Source organism: Stegastes partitus, unplaced genomic scaffold (assembly GCF_000690725.1).
Source record: "Stegastes partitus isolate 25-593 unplaced genomic scaffold, Stegastes_partitus-1.0.2 Scaffold1018, whole genome shotgun sequence".
In the NCBI taxonomy this organism is placed as follows: domain Eukaryota; kingdom Metazoa; phylum Chordata; class Actinopteri; family Pomacentridae; genus Stegastes; species Stegastes partitus.
The window spans coordinates 91,266-107,029 of record NW_007578749.1 but is presented as its reverse complement, the minus strand read 5'-3'; the positions used below and the strand labels follow the sequence as shown (position 1 = coordinate 107,029).

Genomic DNA, 15,764 nt, shown 5'->3' with positions numbered 1-15,764 from the left:
CACATTACTCCCTGAGTGTTTGTGTCATTATACAAGTTTTCTCTTTTTCCTCCATCAGAGTCGTCCAGGAGTCACTGAAGAACTCCACATCATCAAGTTTGTGACGGAGCTGGAGCACGCTGGACTGAAGTGCTACATCGAGGTGATGCATTTCATTTCCAACTTCAACGTTTCTCTGCTGCTAAACTTCTTCAAGTTATAGTTGAGGTCACAGAAGAAGGCTGTTTATTAAGTGTTCTTCTTCCCTTGTGTTGGTTCAGGCCAGCTCCCTGCCTTTGGTTGTCGTCTCCAGTACCAATCAGGTCTCCAGTGCCTGGGCCTCCATCATGTGGGTGAACATGCTGTCTCCCAGTGGATCGATGGTAAAGCCACCTCCCCTCGCCACAGCTCACCACCATCCTCATCTATAAAGTCAGGTCCAGTTATTCTGTACAACAGACTGTGTTAAAACTCACTGACTTTGCCGTGCAGAACCTGTCGCTGTTCGTCGACCCTCCTCCACTCACCTGGGAGCCGCTGGCGCAGGTTCTGAGCTGGCAGTTTTTGTCCGCTGGCCAGCGAGAGCTCGATGAAAACCAGCTCTCCATGCTAAGAGACAAAATTGTGGGTGAGTGTTCGGCTGCCTCAACCGTGGACTTCAGTCATGTTGCGTTCTTGTGGTATCTAGCAAAAAGGTGGTCGCCTAAAGAGTATTACTGGAAGATTTTGTTACCTTTGTTGAGCCTATCAGGTATGCTATTTCCCCGTTTTATGTGTTGCTCCCCAAGAAATATAAACAGTACAAAATATATAGATAGACGTAAGTAGAAAAATATGTCGTAAAAATATAAACAGAAGTAGAAAAATATGTCCTAAAAACAGGTAGAAAGATCGGACTTAAAAATCTAAACATGAGTAGAAAAATGTTCTAAAAATATTAACATAAGTAAAAACAGTGTAAGCATAAATGTAAAACATGCTTTTTCTAAGAAAAATAAAGTGTAAGTATACAGTGTAATAACTAGTGTGTGAAGTGAGAAATCGGTTAACTGCTTGCACCGAACTAACTTGCACTAATCATACAAGAACAAAGTGTTTCCAGTACTTTATAATTATTCTCTGTCCCTGTCCCTGTAAAACCAAATATGAGTTAATGTTCATCTGTAGCATTTAGGATAATTGAGTATAAAGTCAACGATTGTGTTTTTAAGGTACTGAAAGTACTTTTTGAACTGCACTCATTACGCTTAATCTCTCTGTTGGATTCGTTACAGATGACACTGATGGTCTTGTGCACTGGAGCAAGTTCTCCTCCAAGGTGAGTGTTGAGATGGATGCTTCGGTGCTTCCCACTGCGTGGACGTAAAACAGTGGAGGTGAAGCTCGTTTGCATAAAAATAGTGTGCACCAGAAGGACTCCAGAAAGACCTAATCACATACAGTTACATCAGTAATAGTATCTGACGAGGTGTAAACCTACTTAAAAACGTATCTATCTGGTATCAGAGAGGCTCACCTCCCCTCGCCCACTAACTTTGTACAAGTGTCATCACCACAAGCATCACTTTCTTCTTTTAATCAGCCATTCTTTAAACGACTCTAAAAACCCTAAAGTGTGGTTTGTCAAACAAGCCTTTTCATGTGTGACCCACATCACCCACATAGAGCGAGTCGGTCATTTCAGTGACTATTGTGAATTTTTTCCTTTTCTTTAATGGAAGGGTATGAATACATTTGAGGACGACTGTTTTTGTTCTTTCGTTCCATTGTGCCAGAATGAAAGTACCTGGGTCTGGATCGATGGAATCCTGGATTTAATCAAAAAATATTTGGTGGACCTTTGGAGAGACGGGTAACACATCTTCAATCATCTCAGCCATGTTTTACTGTTTGACTCATTGTATCATATACATAATAATGATCACAATGATTATGAGACAATCCTGCATGTGTGACTGCTGCAGCGATACGTCTGTCTCCTGAGTGTTATAATCTGGGAACGTGGAGGGGGATTTGGCCAATATGCTTCCAGTTAAACTTTCTGTATGTGGGTTTCAGATACATCATGGGGTTTGTGAGCAGAGAGAGAACAGAGTTCCTGTTGAAGACAAAAAGAACTGGGACATTTCTGCTCCGCTTTAGTGAGACCAACAAAGACGGCGCCATCAGCTTCAGCTGGGTCGACCACTCCCATGGCGGTAAGTGTCTTTACCTATATGTGTGTTTGGATGAAAGTGAAGGCCGGGCTAAAGAACCAGGCCACCCTGAATTCTTTTCTTTTCTCTCCTTATGGCAGACTGCTGCTGCTTCCAGTGATTTTTCTTTGACATTTGTCAACCATTCATCGGTCTTCCTGTCCTTACTGACTCACTCTCTTTGTGTTTCCCCTGTAGAGCCTCGTGTACATGCAGTGCTGCCCTACACCAAGAAGGAGCTGTTGTCGATGTCTCTGCCAGACGTTATTTACCACTACAGTCTGACTCGCCAGCAGGAGACCAGGAATCCTTTGCGCTATCTTTACCCCGACATCAACAAAGACGATGCCTTCGGACGCTACTACAAAGTTTTGGGTATTGTCTCTTGCGTGATTTTCTCCCCTGAGAATCACAGTTACTCAATTCATTTCAATTTCTGCAAGGTGACTCGGTGGTTAGCACCATTGCCTCGCAGCAGGAAGGTCGCTGGTTCATGTCCTGGTGGGGACACTGGGATCGTTCTGCGTGGAGTTTGCATGTTCTCCCCGTGCAGTGTGGGTTCTCTCCGGGTTCTCCAGCTTCCTCCCACACAGTCCAAAAACATGTTGAGGTTAATTGGTGATTCTAAATTGTCCGTAGGTGTGAATGTGAGTGTGCTTGGTTGTCTGTCTCTAAGTGTAGCCCTGTGATAGACTGGTGACCTGTCCAGGGTCCCCTGCCTTCACCCTGAGTCAGCTGGGATAGACTCCAGCCCCCCACGACCCTAGTGAGGATTAAGGTGTAGAGATAATAGATGGATGGATGGATGATCCTGTTTGCTATGAGTCAGTGTCCTGTTCTGTGTAATGACTCTACTCACCTCTGTTCACACAGAAAAGCCGGCACCAGACATTAGCATTTACGGATATGTTGGCAGAGTAAATGCTTCAGTGTCACTGTAAGTAAGACGCTAATAAACAAAAATGCTGCGCATCACAGGTGTTTAACCATCATCTGTGTTGTTCTGTGCTGTAACAGAAGGAATTTGTCATCATTTAGCATGTTTTTTTTTTGTACAGTAATCCTACACCACCTCCGTCTCCACCCAGAGAGATGAACATGGATACTGACATCGACATGGAAACCTCTGTGAGTTTGAAGTTTTACTGCCACTTATTCTGCAGTCCTTTAAAGACTCATCCATGTGGTGTACTTTATGTGGCGGACGACAGCTTGAGCTGAGTATTTTCCCCTTAAACTGGAGTCTACCGACGAGCACTGATCATATACAGATGACCTGCAGAGTGGCTGCTGCAAAACTAGGCTTCCATTGTAAACAATAAAAGTAGCTGTACCAGGATGGTGAGCTGTGTATGCACCACAGCAATACATGCTGCAAACGTACAAATAGACCAGTTCTCTATTTATACTTGTAATATATAACAAGTGTTTTTTACAGAAATAATTCATAAAGTGTCTGTATTTCTTTTTAAATTGCCAATTTATTTGAAATGACTTTATATCAAACAGGGCTTCCAATTCGGAGCCTCAGTCATTCTGTCTTCCAACTTTCCATTGTGTAGCATAGATAGATTGTTGGATTATTCATCCTCTTGTAGAATTTCCAGACTGCGGAGTCGTCGTAGGTGAGCTGTTGTGCTCCATCTGCAGCGAGCAGGGAGATGTGGGTGGACAGAAATGTGGGAACTTGATAGAGTTGTTATCTTATCCAATATAAGACTCAAATGTATTGTTTGAATGGAAGACTTGAAGAAATATGTAATTTTGATGCACGGAGACGAGTTTTTTGGGGTTTAATCAATGATTGGAGATGGACTTTTAAGCAGCATTCATTCATGTTTTTACCTTTTAAGAAGTCGTAAAACCAAAACAATGAGCTGAAAGAGCCCAAAATGCTTCATATAGTAACTGGAGAGTCGGTGTTCTTTACAAATAGCACCTTTAATATTACACCAAATGCCATTTTTAAGTTAATATGGAAGTTTGAATTAGTGCAGCTTTAACCACCTCATGATTTGAATATTTCCTGGTTTTAAGATGAGGCTGGATGATGATGATTTTTTTTCTCTTTTCTTTCTTTTACTAAATCTTTGTTTCACTGTAGATTGACAATCAACAAGTGATGAAGGACCTCTACCCTGATTTACTCGACACACCTGGAACAGATGTGCTGTCTTCACCTCACTTCTACGATCTATATTCACCTCAGGACAACTTTACGTTCAGCTTCTTTGACGATCTTTGAATCAGGTTTATCTCGATGAGAAACGGGTTTCGGTGCAGATGTAGTAATGGAATACAATTTAAAAAAAAAAAAACAACAAAAAAAAAAGAACAGTATCTCTTTGTGTAATATTTAAACAATGCATGATTTCTAGAAATAAGCATTATATTGTGCATTACAAACTTGAGTGTCGGTGCTTATGTTTACACTGAATTTCTGCTCGATTCAATTTTATTTGTATAGCACACTTTCCAAAATGTGCCATCTCACAGCGCTTAACATAGTAAAGTGAAGACCTTTATGAATTTAAACATTTAAAAAGCTGAACCCAATAGGAAGGGGGAAGGAAAAAAAAAACCTCCGACAGAACCAGGCTCAGGGTAGGCGGCCGTCTGCCTCGACTGGTTGTGTTGAGAGCGGGTGTGAGGGGGGTGGGGATAACAGGTCAGCAGATGGAGAGAGAGAGACCAGAACAATAAATATGTACTGTACAAACTATTTACTGCGCACACACACACGTTGTTGAGGATTTCTGATAAAATATGTGGTAGACTGGCGTCCAGATTGGACCCTGTCTTTTGATCTAAATGAGCCGGGATAGGCTCCGGTCCTCCCGCTACACCCTACAGAATAAAGCGATGTACAAATGATGTATGTAGACTGATCAAAATATGTGATGCTTTGCTTTTGTAATATTTTGTTTTCGAGATTTGTCAAATGACGATGCCATACTGTATGTGTCCTTTACATTTGTTTATTAAAATAAACATGTTTTAATACATTCCAGCCAAGTGAAATACCTCCTGCACTGCTCAGTCCTGAACCTGCAGTGTGATAACATTATTTCTACAGAGAAAAGGATTCGGTATTCTCAGGTCTTGTCTCCTCTGGGGAAATCCGTCCTGATCTTTCACCACCCCTGGTCAAAACTTGAGCATTTCATGAGTTGGCGGGACTAAAAAAAATACACAACAGTTTTAACAATAAGTTCGATATAAGTAATAACATTTGAGAATCTAGGCTCAGCTTACACAGAATGACATTAATAGTTTTCAGAATATTCTATCCTTTGTCCATATTTTAAGTCCTTAAATAAGTCCCATCAGCAGCAAGTGTCACGAACTGACGACCTGTACAACTGACTACATGTGGGTTGTACGTCCAGCTGAATCATTTGTATTTCTCAAAAAATAAAACATGTTTTCCTCGAGCTGTAAACGGCTGAATCGGAATTCTCACCAAGAAACTGCCACCAAATGAGATTTCACAACACTTGTTAGAACATGATAGCATTTATAGTTCGACTGACACAACAACTAAAGTTTTACAAGCTTGCAGGGGTAAAACAAACGTATATTGTTGCATTTAAATATATGAAAAGGAACCAAAATGCACGTTTTCCATCTAAAACGTGAATGTACTGTTCCGGATTTTTTGAAAGGAAAACACAGATTGGGCCTATTAAAGCATCTTTGCCTCCTCATTTCTCATGTGTTGTCGGGTTTGAACTGCTGGCTGGTCCACCACTTTGGTCCAGACTGAAATAACTCAACAACAGTCGGATGGGCTTCATTGTAAAGGATTTTGAGATGCTGACCACCATGAGTGACTTTTTTTTTTTTTAATCTTTACTGAAATAGCAACTACTCAAATAACTGTTAGGAAATCCGCTGGCCAACACACATCTGCAGTGTCAAGACGATGACCAAGATCGTCTGATTTCTCCTTTATGCCAACATGAGGCTAAACCTACCCAACTACATTACTCCTGTACAACTCAACTGTTCAACCCAATATGGCAAACACTGTGCCTGCTCAGCATGTTACAGTCGCCAAAGTGAACAGTTTAGACATTAGTTTGTGTCATTTTGCTACTGTCATGGTTGTATACGGACCACACTTTTTGTTTACTTGTGGTTTATGAGCGTGTATCCAAGTATAGTGCAGGACAATGATGTGTCTAGAGTGCTTTTAATACCTCAAATAAAAAAAGGGCCCCGTAGTTAATAACTGGTGTGTCGAAGTCAATATAGCAAGAGCTGATAACGTAATAAATTTGCCATTTTTAAAATGTAATAGGCCACTAAAGTAATAACTAGCCAATAACGTAATAAAAGTCCTGAACCGATAACATAATAACTTTTGGCCAATAACGTAATAACTTGTTACAAACCGATAGCGTAATAACTTTTGGCCCATAATGTAATAACTTATTACGAACCGATGTCATAATAACTTTTGGCCAATAACATGATAACTTACTACGAACCGATGACATAATAACTTTTGGCCATTAACGTAATAACTGATTACGAATCAATAACGTAATAACTTTTTGCCCAATAAATATAATGTTATCAGTTCAGGACTTTCATTAAGTTATTACGTTATTGACCTATTACATTTTAAGAAGTGCAAATGTATTATGTTATCGGCCATTATTACATTATTGGCTTCTACAAGTTTCCATTAATGCACTATATGATACCAACTATGTGCCCTTTCATTGTCAATCAAAATTGTTAACTGTAACGTACTTTTACATCACTAGACACATCCAGAGAATGGTCTGACTGCCCCTCATTATCCTTCAGCTATAGGCGTGCAGGTGGCTGCTTGGAGGTTTTTGTGAAGGGGGTTTTAAAAATGGCAACACACAAACAGCATTAGGGGAAGGAGAAAGAAGCATTCGATGGCTGGCAGAAATGACTGGTTTGTACCTGAAGTCTACATCCGATTTTGACAGAGGTAACATATGTGAAGTGTGGATATTAAATAACAACACCGGGCTCGTGGAAGTCAAACCACAACACACATGCACAAAGCCTGTGATGTACACGGAGCAGTGGGCAAGTTTAGGGTTAGTTTGATTTAAATAAAACTGAAATAAATGAAACTGAACAGCATTAGTGTCATTATTTAATGACTACATCAGGTATACGCACTTCTTTTCTATTTTCGTCCTCATGGAATGTTAAAGTCTACATTTAAGTCCACGTGTAAACACAGTTTGTTCACTTGAGATTACAATTATTGAATGTATTGTTCATGTTGATATATCTGAAAATTAAATTTCACTGGAGAAAATGTAAAAAAAAAAAAAAAAAGAAAAACCCTATTCATAGACCCTGATTGCATATGTGGAAAAAGACAATTTAGAAATAACTGTCTGGAGGACTGGGAGGCTCAGATGTTTGACAATAACTGCAAGAAACCAGATTCGATTGTCAGCATTTTCATAAAGTTGTGCCTGCTTATAAACATCATCAGCATTGTATTATCTACATTCTTTGTGACAACTCACAGTACACACACACACACACACTCACAAATGTAACTATACAGCCAAAAAAATAAAGAAACCAACTTGCCTTTAACCCACATCCAACAAATTACACATTCGTATGTCTTTTTTTTAGATTAATTTCTTCTTTTAAAAAGTCTCTGTGAAATAAATATATACTGTTTCTATTGCCAAGTGTCGCCACTGAAAAATACATTCGGAATACAATCTTTCAATGACTTCAGAGGTCATGTGGAGCTGCATAAAACCTGCTGATGACCACGCAACAGTCAGGATCTGAGAACAGGTATATGGAGATTAAACGGACCCATAGCTGCAGAGACACAACATATAATTTATAGCATCGTTTCCACACACCTCACTATCTCACAACACGACTACGGTGAGAGTATTACCCAAATATTACCAGGTAGAGAATAACACTGCAACTAAACTAATACACTATGATACAATCTATATCCTAAAAGTGACTTACAGTACGAACCATTACAAGTGTAATATACTGTAAACACCACATTACTGCATCCTTTGTTTAAACAGTACTGATAAGGCGCTCACACACACACACGTACAACACACAATATAATGATGGAAGGGATAAGGAAGCAGAGCAGCCATTTACAGCCAGAAAGCAGAGCACACCAGACTGGACGGAGGAACTAATTCAGACATTTCAGAAGCCTGAGCGTTGACGTACGAAGTTATTCCACAAAAGCACAACCTGCGGCTCTACAGCAGGCTGTCCAGGCTGCTCTCAACGCTCGCCTTGTCGTCGGCGGCGGCAGGAGGGCTGTATTTGTCTTGGTAGTTCTGCAGGATGGTGACGACGTCGTGGTGGCCGAAGTGCACCGCTTCGTCCATCGGTGTGTTCCCCCACCTGTGAAATGAGAACGATGCACTAAGAAAAAAAAGCATTGGAGGGGAAAAGATGCAGGCATCACCAGTAACAACCTGCAAACCTGAACTAGATTTCACCTGATTTCTGCATTTCATCGTGTCAAAGCACATCTGAAAATCTAAATCTGTCCTAGAACATAAACAGGGGAAGGGACCGGCTGCTTCACATAAAGAATACTGCAGCTTCTCACTCAAGCTGAAGAGAAAGCCATGAGTTGGAGAACTTGACATATTGTATATGTTAACTGTTGATTGCAGTGGTACAGATGTTAAGAGGGGGCCCTCTGGACTCACCTGTCTCTGGGTACTGGGTTCACCTTGCAAGCCTCCAGCAAGAAGCGCACCACCTCTGTGTGTCCTAAATGTAGACCAGATGTTAGAAATACATCTGCATGGATATAACAACATATACTGCCAGTAGAACTTATGCTTGATCCAGTTGGCTTCTAAATATTAAATCTTCTAAGATAAGTACAGAATTCAGATGAAGCAGTTTTTAAATGTTATACATTGACAAGTTGCAGCATTCAAACATGGTGCAGGTCCCCCTCAGGCCCCACTGACATGGGATCGCTAAAGGTTCCTGTGCTGTCTGAAATCAGGACGTTGGTAGTTGACCCTTTGTGTCTTGTGAGTAGTGGGTCAGGGCCTCCATGGATCCGGCTTGTTCTGTGGAAGCCTGGAGATGCTCAATCAGACTGGTATCTGGAGAGTTTGGAGGCTGGGTCAATGCTTGGGGCTCATTTTTTCCCTCAAGCTGCCCCCCTGAGTAGTTTTTGCCTGTCACCTGTCAGTGATTTTTTTTTTGTTGTGGCTGGTCTGTGTGTTTATTAGTGTTTTCTTTTATTTTGCCAAGACTTTGGGCAAAAAACAGCAACATCTCATTCCAAAAGAAGTACATGCAGGTGTAGAAGAGAAGCAACTGGACTAGATGGCAAACTGTGCTGCAAAAAAGATTAGCTGCTCCAAAATCTGGCAAGCAGCCTTCCATCGCAAGCTCTTGGTACAACCGGTTCACTATGACCTACCAAGCGTGGTGAACCTTTACGTCTGGAGTGAACCCATCCTGAAGATGTTGTTCTGGACGAGCATACTTGGAATGTCTTCTTAGCAGCTCTACTGAAGCTTTTAGAGACAAGCACTACTGTTGCTGCAATGACCCACTGTTTGACCATCACGTTCCTCAAAGCCGGAAACATGCCCCACCTACGACCTAGAACAAAGTCCAGTCTCCTCACCACTGTTACTGACTGGAAACTTGGGGTTCCCAGAATGGAACTATCAATACAGCTTTGAACACAGGTGGTCCTCATTTCAGAGTCCACCAAGCTACTGATCTCACAGCGTCCTGGGAGGAGCATATGAATGGGGCCAACCAAAGGAAGAACGTGAAGTACCAGAGGGGCGCTGACATCCCTACTCTCACCCCAACTGGTCGAGGCAGATGGCTGCCTTCCCTGAGCCTGGTTCTGTTGGAGGCTTTTCGGTTGTTGTTTTTTTTTTTTTTGGTTTCTTCCCACCACTGGTGACTGCTTACTCATTGGGAATCCAAAAGCAACTTTGGATTCAAAACTGGTAAGATCTGTACATTACTATGTTAAGTGCTGTGAGATGACATGTTGTAAATTTGTGCTCTATAAATAAAATTGAATTGTATTGAATTGACTTTGCAGTGCGTCACCAGGCAGGAAAAGAGGAAGGCCAACAGATGTGCTACTGATGCTGTGGAGGAGGCTACCAGGTGGTTTTGGATCAAGCGGACGGATTCATGGACACGAGGTGGTTGAAAGTCTTGAAACATCTGATTTCCTCAAGGTGACATCACTGGTGATGTTTCAAGGCTCCTTGCATACACCATGAAAAACAGATTAATGACATTTTCAGACTGCGTGTTACCTTCAGCTGCTGCCACATGGAGGGCTGTTCTGGAGTCGTAGTCTCTCTGCTCCATGTCCATGGATGACAGCGCAAACCTGCACACACAAAGGTTGTTCAGTTGTTGCATTCTTTACAGAAATTACATGTCAGTGTGCCAATACTGACAGTTTAAGCTTGAAAGACAGAAGCGTGTCCTTGCCTCACCTTTCCTTCAAAGGTTTTTTATTGAGATTGTAACATGTGGTGATAAGAAGCTTTTCAGAGCAAAGACTAGCAGGAAGAAGACTGTCAACATGGACGACAACAATAATATGCTTTCAAATGCTTTTACAATGAGCAATGCTGATGTTTTATGAGGAAGGAAGTATGTGCATAACTTCAAGGACACACACACGAGAGGTTTTGGTGAGCAGCAGTAAACAGACACCTGTGAGCAGCCACTGGGTTGCCGGCGACCTGGTTTAAAGTAGCTCAGCGCTGCGCATAAAGATGTAAATGTTTAAACTTTGGTCCAACAGGACATGCTGGATATCTCGACAATTCAACTGTTCAGTTCATTGAACACAAAGACCTCAGCTCACATCAGGTCAGACTAAGAGATCAGCAGTTTCATACAGCTGTGTCATTGCTATCGTTATTCAAATAGGAATTATTGTAGAAGAGGACAGAAATAACTTTCCTGAGCTGACAGTTTAGGTTGTGTTTGAGCCACACATGTCAAACGCCTGCACTTTGACCTTCCTCTGATATAAGCTTTTCCATGAGGGTATGCCAAACAGGTGAAAATTCCACAAGAAGGGGTGGAATGAAGTTTCTCCTACAGGTTCCTCCTGCTGCCACTTGAGGTCACCAAAGTGCAAAGCTGTTACACAGCTATCCCCACCTGTGTATCCTTGTGAACCTTTTCAAAAATATATATATTATTGTTGTAGTTGCCCCTGACCAACTATAATGTAATTGTTTCTCACATTTCTTGACAGTAATCCATGCATTTATATCTTGCCGGCGGGATTACTGTAACTCTCTTTATCTAGGAGTCAGCCAGTCTCACGTCTCCAACTGGTCCTAAATGCGGCTGCTCGTCTCGTGGTTGGAGCTCGTAAGAGAGACCACATCACTCTGATTTTAGCTTCGCTTCACTGGCTGCCTGAACATTTTAGAGTTCGCTTTAAGATTCTTTTATTTGCTTTGAAATCCTTACATGGTCTCCCCCCACAGTACCTCTCTGAGCTGACTTCTCTTTATTCAGATCAGCTGCTTCTGGAGGTTCTGAGGTCTATGGGGAAGCTCAGAGGGGCCTTTGCAGTCGCAGCTCCAAGGATTCTTTGCCGCTGCACGTTACAGAGGCATCATCATCGTCCATTTTTAAAACCCGTCTGAAAACTCATTTTTACGGCACGAGACTCCTGTTTTATTGTTTTTTACTGTTCTGACTGTTCTTGTTGTCCTTTTTGATGTTATACTTTTATTGTAATTTGCATTTTAGATGATTCAAATTGTTTTATATTTTGTGTTCAGCACTTTGTTTTTGCTTTTGTTGTGTTAAAATGCTTTATAAATAAAGTTGAGTTGTTCTCATCTGTGTGTCTGTCTGTGAACAGTCTGTAGCTCCAGTGCTGAGGTCTAACAAGCTGATCTTTGATAGGTGAGCTCGGGATGGACTCTCCTCGGAATTATTACATTTTGGGGTCAATCAGTGAAAAAATACCTCCGCTGGTCACTTTTTCAAACACGTTGTACACCTTCAAAAGGATTGGAAGGTAGATTTGTATTACTTGGTGCAGACAAGCAACCATGTTGGGGCTTTCTGTTGGTGATGTTACATTTCACCTTGGATGATATTTCAAGGTCAAGGTCATACATTTTCACTGCTCTGTAACTTGAAAACAGTGCAAGACAGACACATTGTTTGTACCAGAAACCATATATAGGCGTCCCACTGGGGATGTAACATTTGACCTTGGCTGATATTTTAAGGTCAACCCCAAGGTCAAGAACTGTTGATATTTGCCATTATATTTGAAATAAAATATAAATGGCTGCACGGTGGCTCGCAGCTAGAAGATCCCACATCCCTGTTAGGATGCCTTTGATCTTTCTGCATGGAGTTTGCATGTTCTCCCCATGCAGCGTGGGTTCTCTCCAGGTTCTCCGGCTTCCTCCCACATAGTCCAAAAACATGTTGAGGTTAATTGGTGATTGTAAATTGTCTGTAGGTGTGAATGTGAGTGTGACTGTCTGTCTTGTCTGTGTAGCCCTGTAATAGGCTGGCGACCTGTCCAGGGTGTCCCCTGCCTTCGCCCTGAATTGGCTTAGACTCCAGCCCCCCCACGACCCCAGTGAGGACCAAGTGGTGTATTGATGATGGATGGATGTAATGTATACATGGATAGTACCCATCTCACCTCAGACAACCAGCCATCCACGGTTAGTGAATGAAAACACCGATGTTGTGGTAACTGAATAATGGTTTACTGGGGCCGACAGAGGCAACTGTATCCCTCTACATCTAGTTTAAATGTATGTTAGGAATGAACTCCACTTAGTGACAAACATGGAACAAGCCTGAACCCATCACTGACCAGTGCTACAGGCTGTGTGTGAGTGTGAGCTTCACCTCCTCAGGGCAGATACGTCTCCTGTGTAGGCAGCAAACAGCAGATTGATGACTGACTTGACCTGTGAACAGACACAGAGACGGAGACACAACATTTGCAGAAGGAGTTGCACTACCGTCACTACTGCACCAGCAGCTAGAAGAAACACCACTAAATTCAACTCGTATTTTCACTAAGGACTAGCAGGGATAAAGCACAGCACACATACAGCCAATGCTACACATTTCATTCATAAGTAGCGCTGAAGGAACTCCCCTTTCACTGTTATTCATTCACATATTTAGTTTATTATGACAAAAATTATCTACATTTATACTTTAAATATAGATTATTTAAATACAATAAAGTTTAAATATATTAAATACATCAGGAACAGAGATCCCTGCTTTGATCAAGACTTACCATCAAACAGGAAAGAATCATTTCCTACAAGCAAAACTTCAAGAGATCATACAAAGAAACACTGGAAATGTGACAAAATTAGAAAACAGGGTAGCATCTGAGAGAATATGTTACACTTCTTTCTTCTTTTTTGCAGTTTAACTTGATTAAAACTTCATCTTCGTGTTTTCAGTGAGTGAGCTCATTAACTGGGGAAATCAGATTCTGGCTTTTTATATAAAACAGACTAAATCATTTTATTTAAGCTGCTTCTTTGGTCTGACCAATAGACCAAAAACTCACAGATATTCACTTTGCCACCATAGAGGACTAAAAAAAACAGCAAATATTCGCATTACGCAGACCTAGAAAAAACATATTTTTAATTGTTTTCCTTAAAAAAAATAAAAGTAAAAATTCAGCTAGTGAGTATTTTTCTGATCAGCTATTTCTGGATGAAAGGAGCTAACCGAACTTAGCACAAGTTCCAACCAAATCTGCACATGTAGACAGGCAGGGATGGAAAGTAATGGAGTACAGAAGTACACTTTTGAGGTTACTTGAGTATTTCCATTATATGTTACTATTTTCATCCATGCCACTACATCTCAGGGGGGGAAATATTGTACTTTCTACTCCACTACATGCATCTCACAGCAGAGCGTAGTTGGACTCAGGTTTCAGATGTCTATGAGGTGTTAACAGCTCCACCAAATAAAGATTTTTCCATCTAAACTTCTCACATGGTTTCATTTCAATAAATGTCTAAATGATCCAACATCTCACCAAAAAGCAGAGGTTTGTGAAAAACTGAAAACTTAGTTTTGATTTTTTCCTCTCCATTATTCATGTCTGGAGCCCTTCAGATGCATCCTTAATATAAAGTAGCTCAAACCTGGCAGCAGCTACAACAGTAACATGCTGCTGTTGCCTCACTGTTAATACTCCAACACTGTCATATATAATAGTCTTTTAATAGAATTTTAAAGCATTACTTTTACCTGAAACAGAGTATTTTTTGCTGTATATGTATTTTTACTTAAGGATCTAAATACTTCTTCTAACTCTGTTCACAGCTGTGTGTATGTACAAATGTGTATTTACTTCAACACTGCATTAAAAGCACGACAGTTTACAATCCAGGCAGCCGGTACTTGAGCCATGCAGCGATGCGATACTGCTTAAAACGCTACAAATTCAATCGCTGCAACTCGCGAAGCTGAAACAAAAGCAAACACTAAAAGCGTCTGAGAAAGTCTGATAATCTTGTTTTTGTCCAACTTCCCTTTGCTGCAGGACCCTGTGGCAACCGTGTCAGGTGTGGCTGCAGTTTATGCAGAGCACACGTCTGATCACACTCATCAGTGATGCAGAGAAACGCTGCTTTTCAGTCTGAGGTAAAGTTACTATTCAAGAAACAACAGCAAAAGATTACAGAGCGTCACGGCACCTTTCCTACTGCAGCTATGACAACACAAGCTTCCAAAAGCAAGACCAAGAGCAACACTTTACCCCCATGTCCCTCTAAATCTGTGTAGTTGTAGTGTCATCCTGCTCCCAGCGCCTAAATCTGAATTTTTCCACATACAGTATCAAGCAAGTACAATTTCTACTTTGAAATGTGTTATATTATACCACATTCATTCATTTCTGGTCCGATTTGAGCTCTCCCTTTTCAACAACAGCCTCTATTTGCATCTAAACTGACACTGTGGGACAGTGTTTTCAGTAAACAGACACTGATGTCTAATGTTTAGAGCCAAACTCCTGAACTGCACCGCGTCACGGGCTACACTTCATTTATATGTTTCCATTGTCAGCGTGCTGCTGAGGCCACTAGTGCTTTGTTTTACAAAGAAGAAGAAAATGAAATCATTTAAATGCGAGGTCTTAATTCATGCTCACTGAAATGCAGTGAAACCTCTCTCGGTTACCATAGTTACCATGTATCTGTGAGAAATATTAAGTTTGATTCATAAAAGGCTTCCTCTGTTCAGGGCCTCAGTGGAAGTACAGGGAAATAAAAAAGGGGAGCTGGCATTTGGTGTTTTTTTTTTAAAATGTGGAGTGCACCGATGACAGTTTTAAAAACACAAACCTCCAGGTTTTCATGTGTAACAAACCTAAAGAACCAATCCTGTAGGTGGGAGGAATATGTCATTATTCTGGCAAATTGTATTATTATTACAGCTTTCCATTGTGTGGTGTAGATTAACAGTGTTTGAGCTGGTGTGCTTGAGCTGCAGTGAGCAGCGGAGAGAGCTACATGTAAGCCGTTTTAAGGCAGG

At 41.1% G+C, this 15,764-nt stretch overlaps 2 protein-coding genes across 2 annotated transcripts in view; one reads left to right on the top strand and one right to left on the bottom strand.

Annotated features, from left to right (window-relative positions):
* Nucleotides 1-4,479, top strand: part of LOC103367150 (signal transducer and activator of transcription 1-alpha/beta) — an 18,100-nt gene extending 13,621 nt beyond the window's left edge. The window contains exons 10-19 of the mRNA XM_008295084.1: nucleotides 59-142; nucleotides 261-362; nucleotides 472-607; nucleotides 1,254-1,297; nucleotides 1,755-1,831; nucleotides 2,038-2,177; nucleotides 2,373-2,549; nucleotides 3,048-3,111; nucleotides 3,233-3,302; nucleotides 4,279-4,479. Coding sequence (XP_008293306.1) covers nucleotides 59-142; nucleotides 261-362; nucleotides 472-607; nucleotides 1,254-1,297; nucleotides 1,755-1,831; nucleotides 2,038-2,177; nucleotides 2,373-2,549; nucleotides 3,048-3,111; nucleotides 3,233-3,302; nucleotides 4,279-4,419 — 1,035 coding nt within the window. The 3' untranslated portion in view covers nucleotides 4,420-4,479. The remainder of the gene's footprint in view (nucleotides 1-58; nucleotides 143-260; nucleotides 363-471; nucleotides 608-1,253; nucleotides 1,298-1,754; nucleotides 1,832-2,037; nucleotides 2,178-2,372; nucleotides 2,550-3,047; nucleotides 3,112-3,232; nucleotides 3,303-4,278) is intronic.
* A 2,901-nt stretch (nucleotides 4,480-7,380) lies between these two features.
* Nucleotides 7,381-15,764, bottom strand: part of glsb (glutaminase b) — a 39,648-nt gene continuing 31,264 nt past the window's right edge. The window contains exons 15-18 of the mRNA XM_008295074.1: nucleotides 13,095-13,156; nucleotides 10,496-10,572; nucleotides 8,894-8,957; nucleotides 7,381-8,579 (exon numbers count right to left, since the gene is read on the bottom strand). Coding sequence (XP_008293296.1) covers nucleotides 8,432-8,579; nucleotides 8,894-8,957; nucleotides 10,496-10,572; nucleotides 13,095-13,156 — 351 coding nt within the window. The 3' untranslated portion in view covers nucleotides 7,381-8,431. The remainder of the gene's footprint in view (nucleotides 8,580-8,893; nucleotides 8,958-10,495; nucleotides 10,573-13,094; nucleotides 13,157-15,764) is intronic.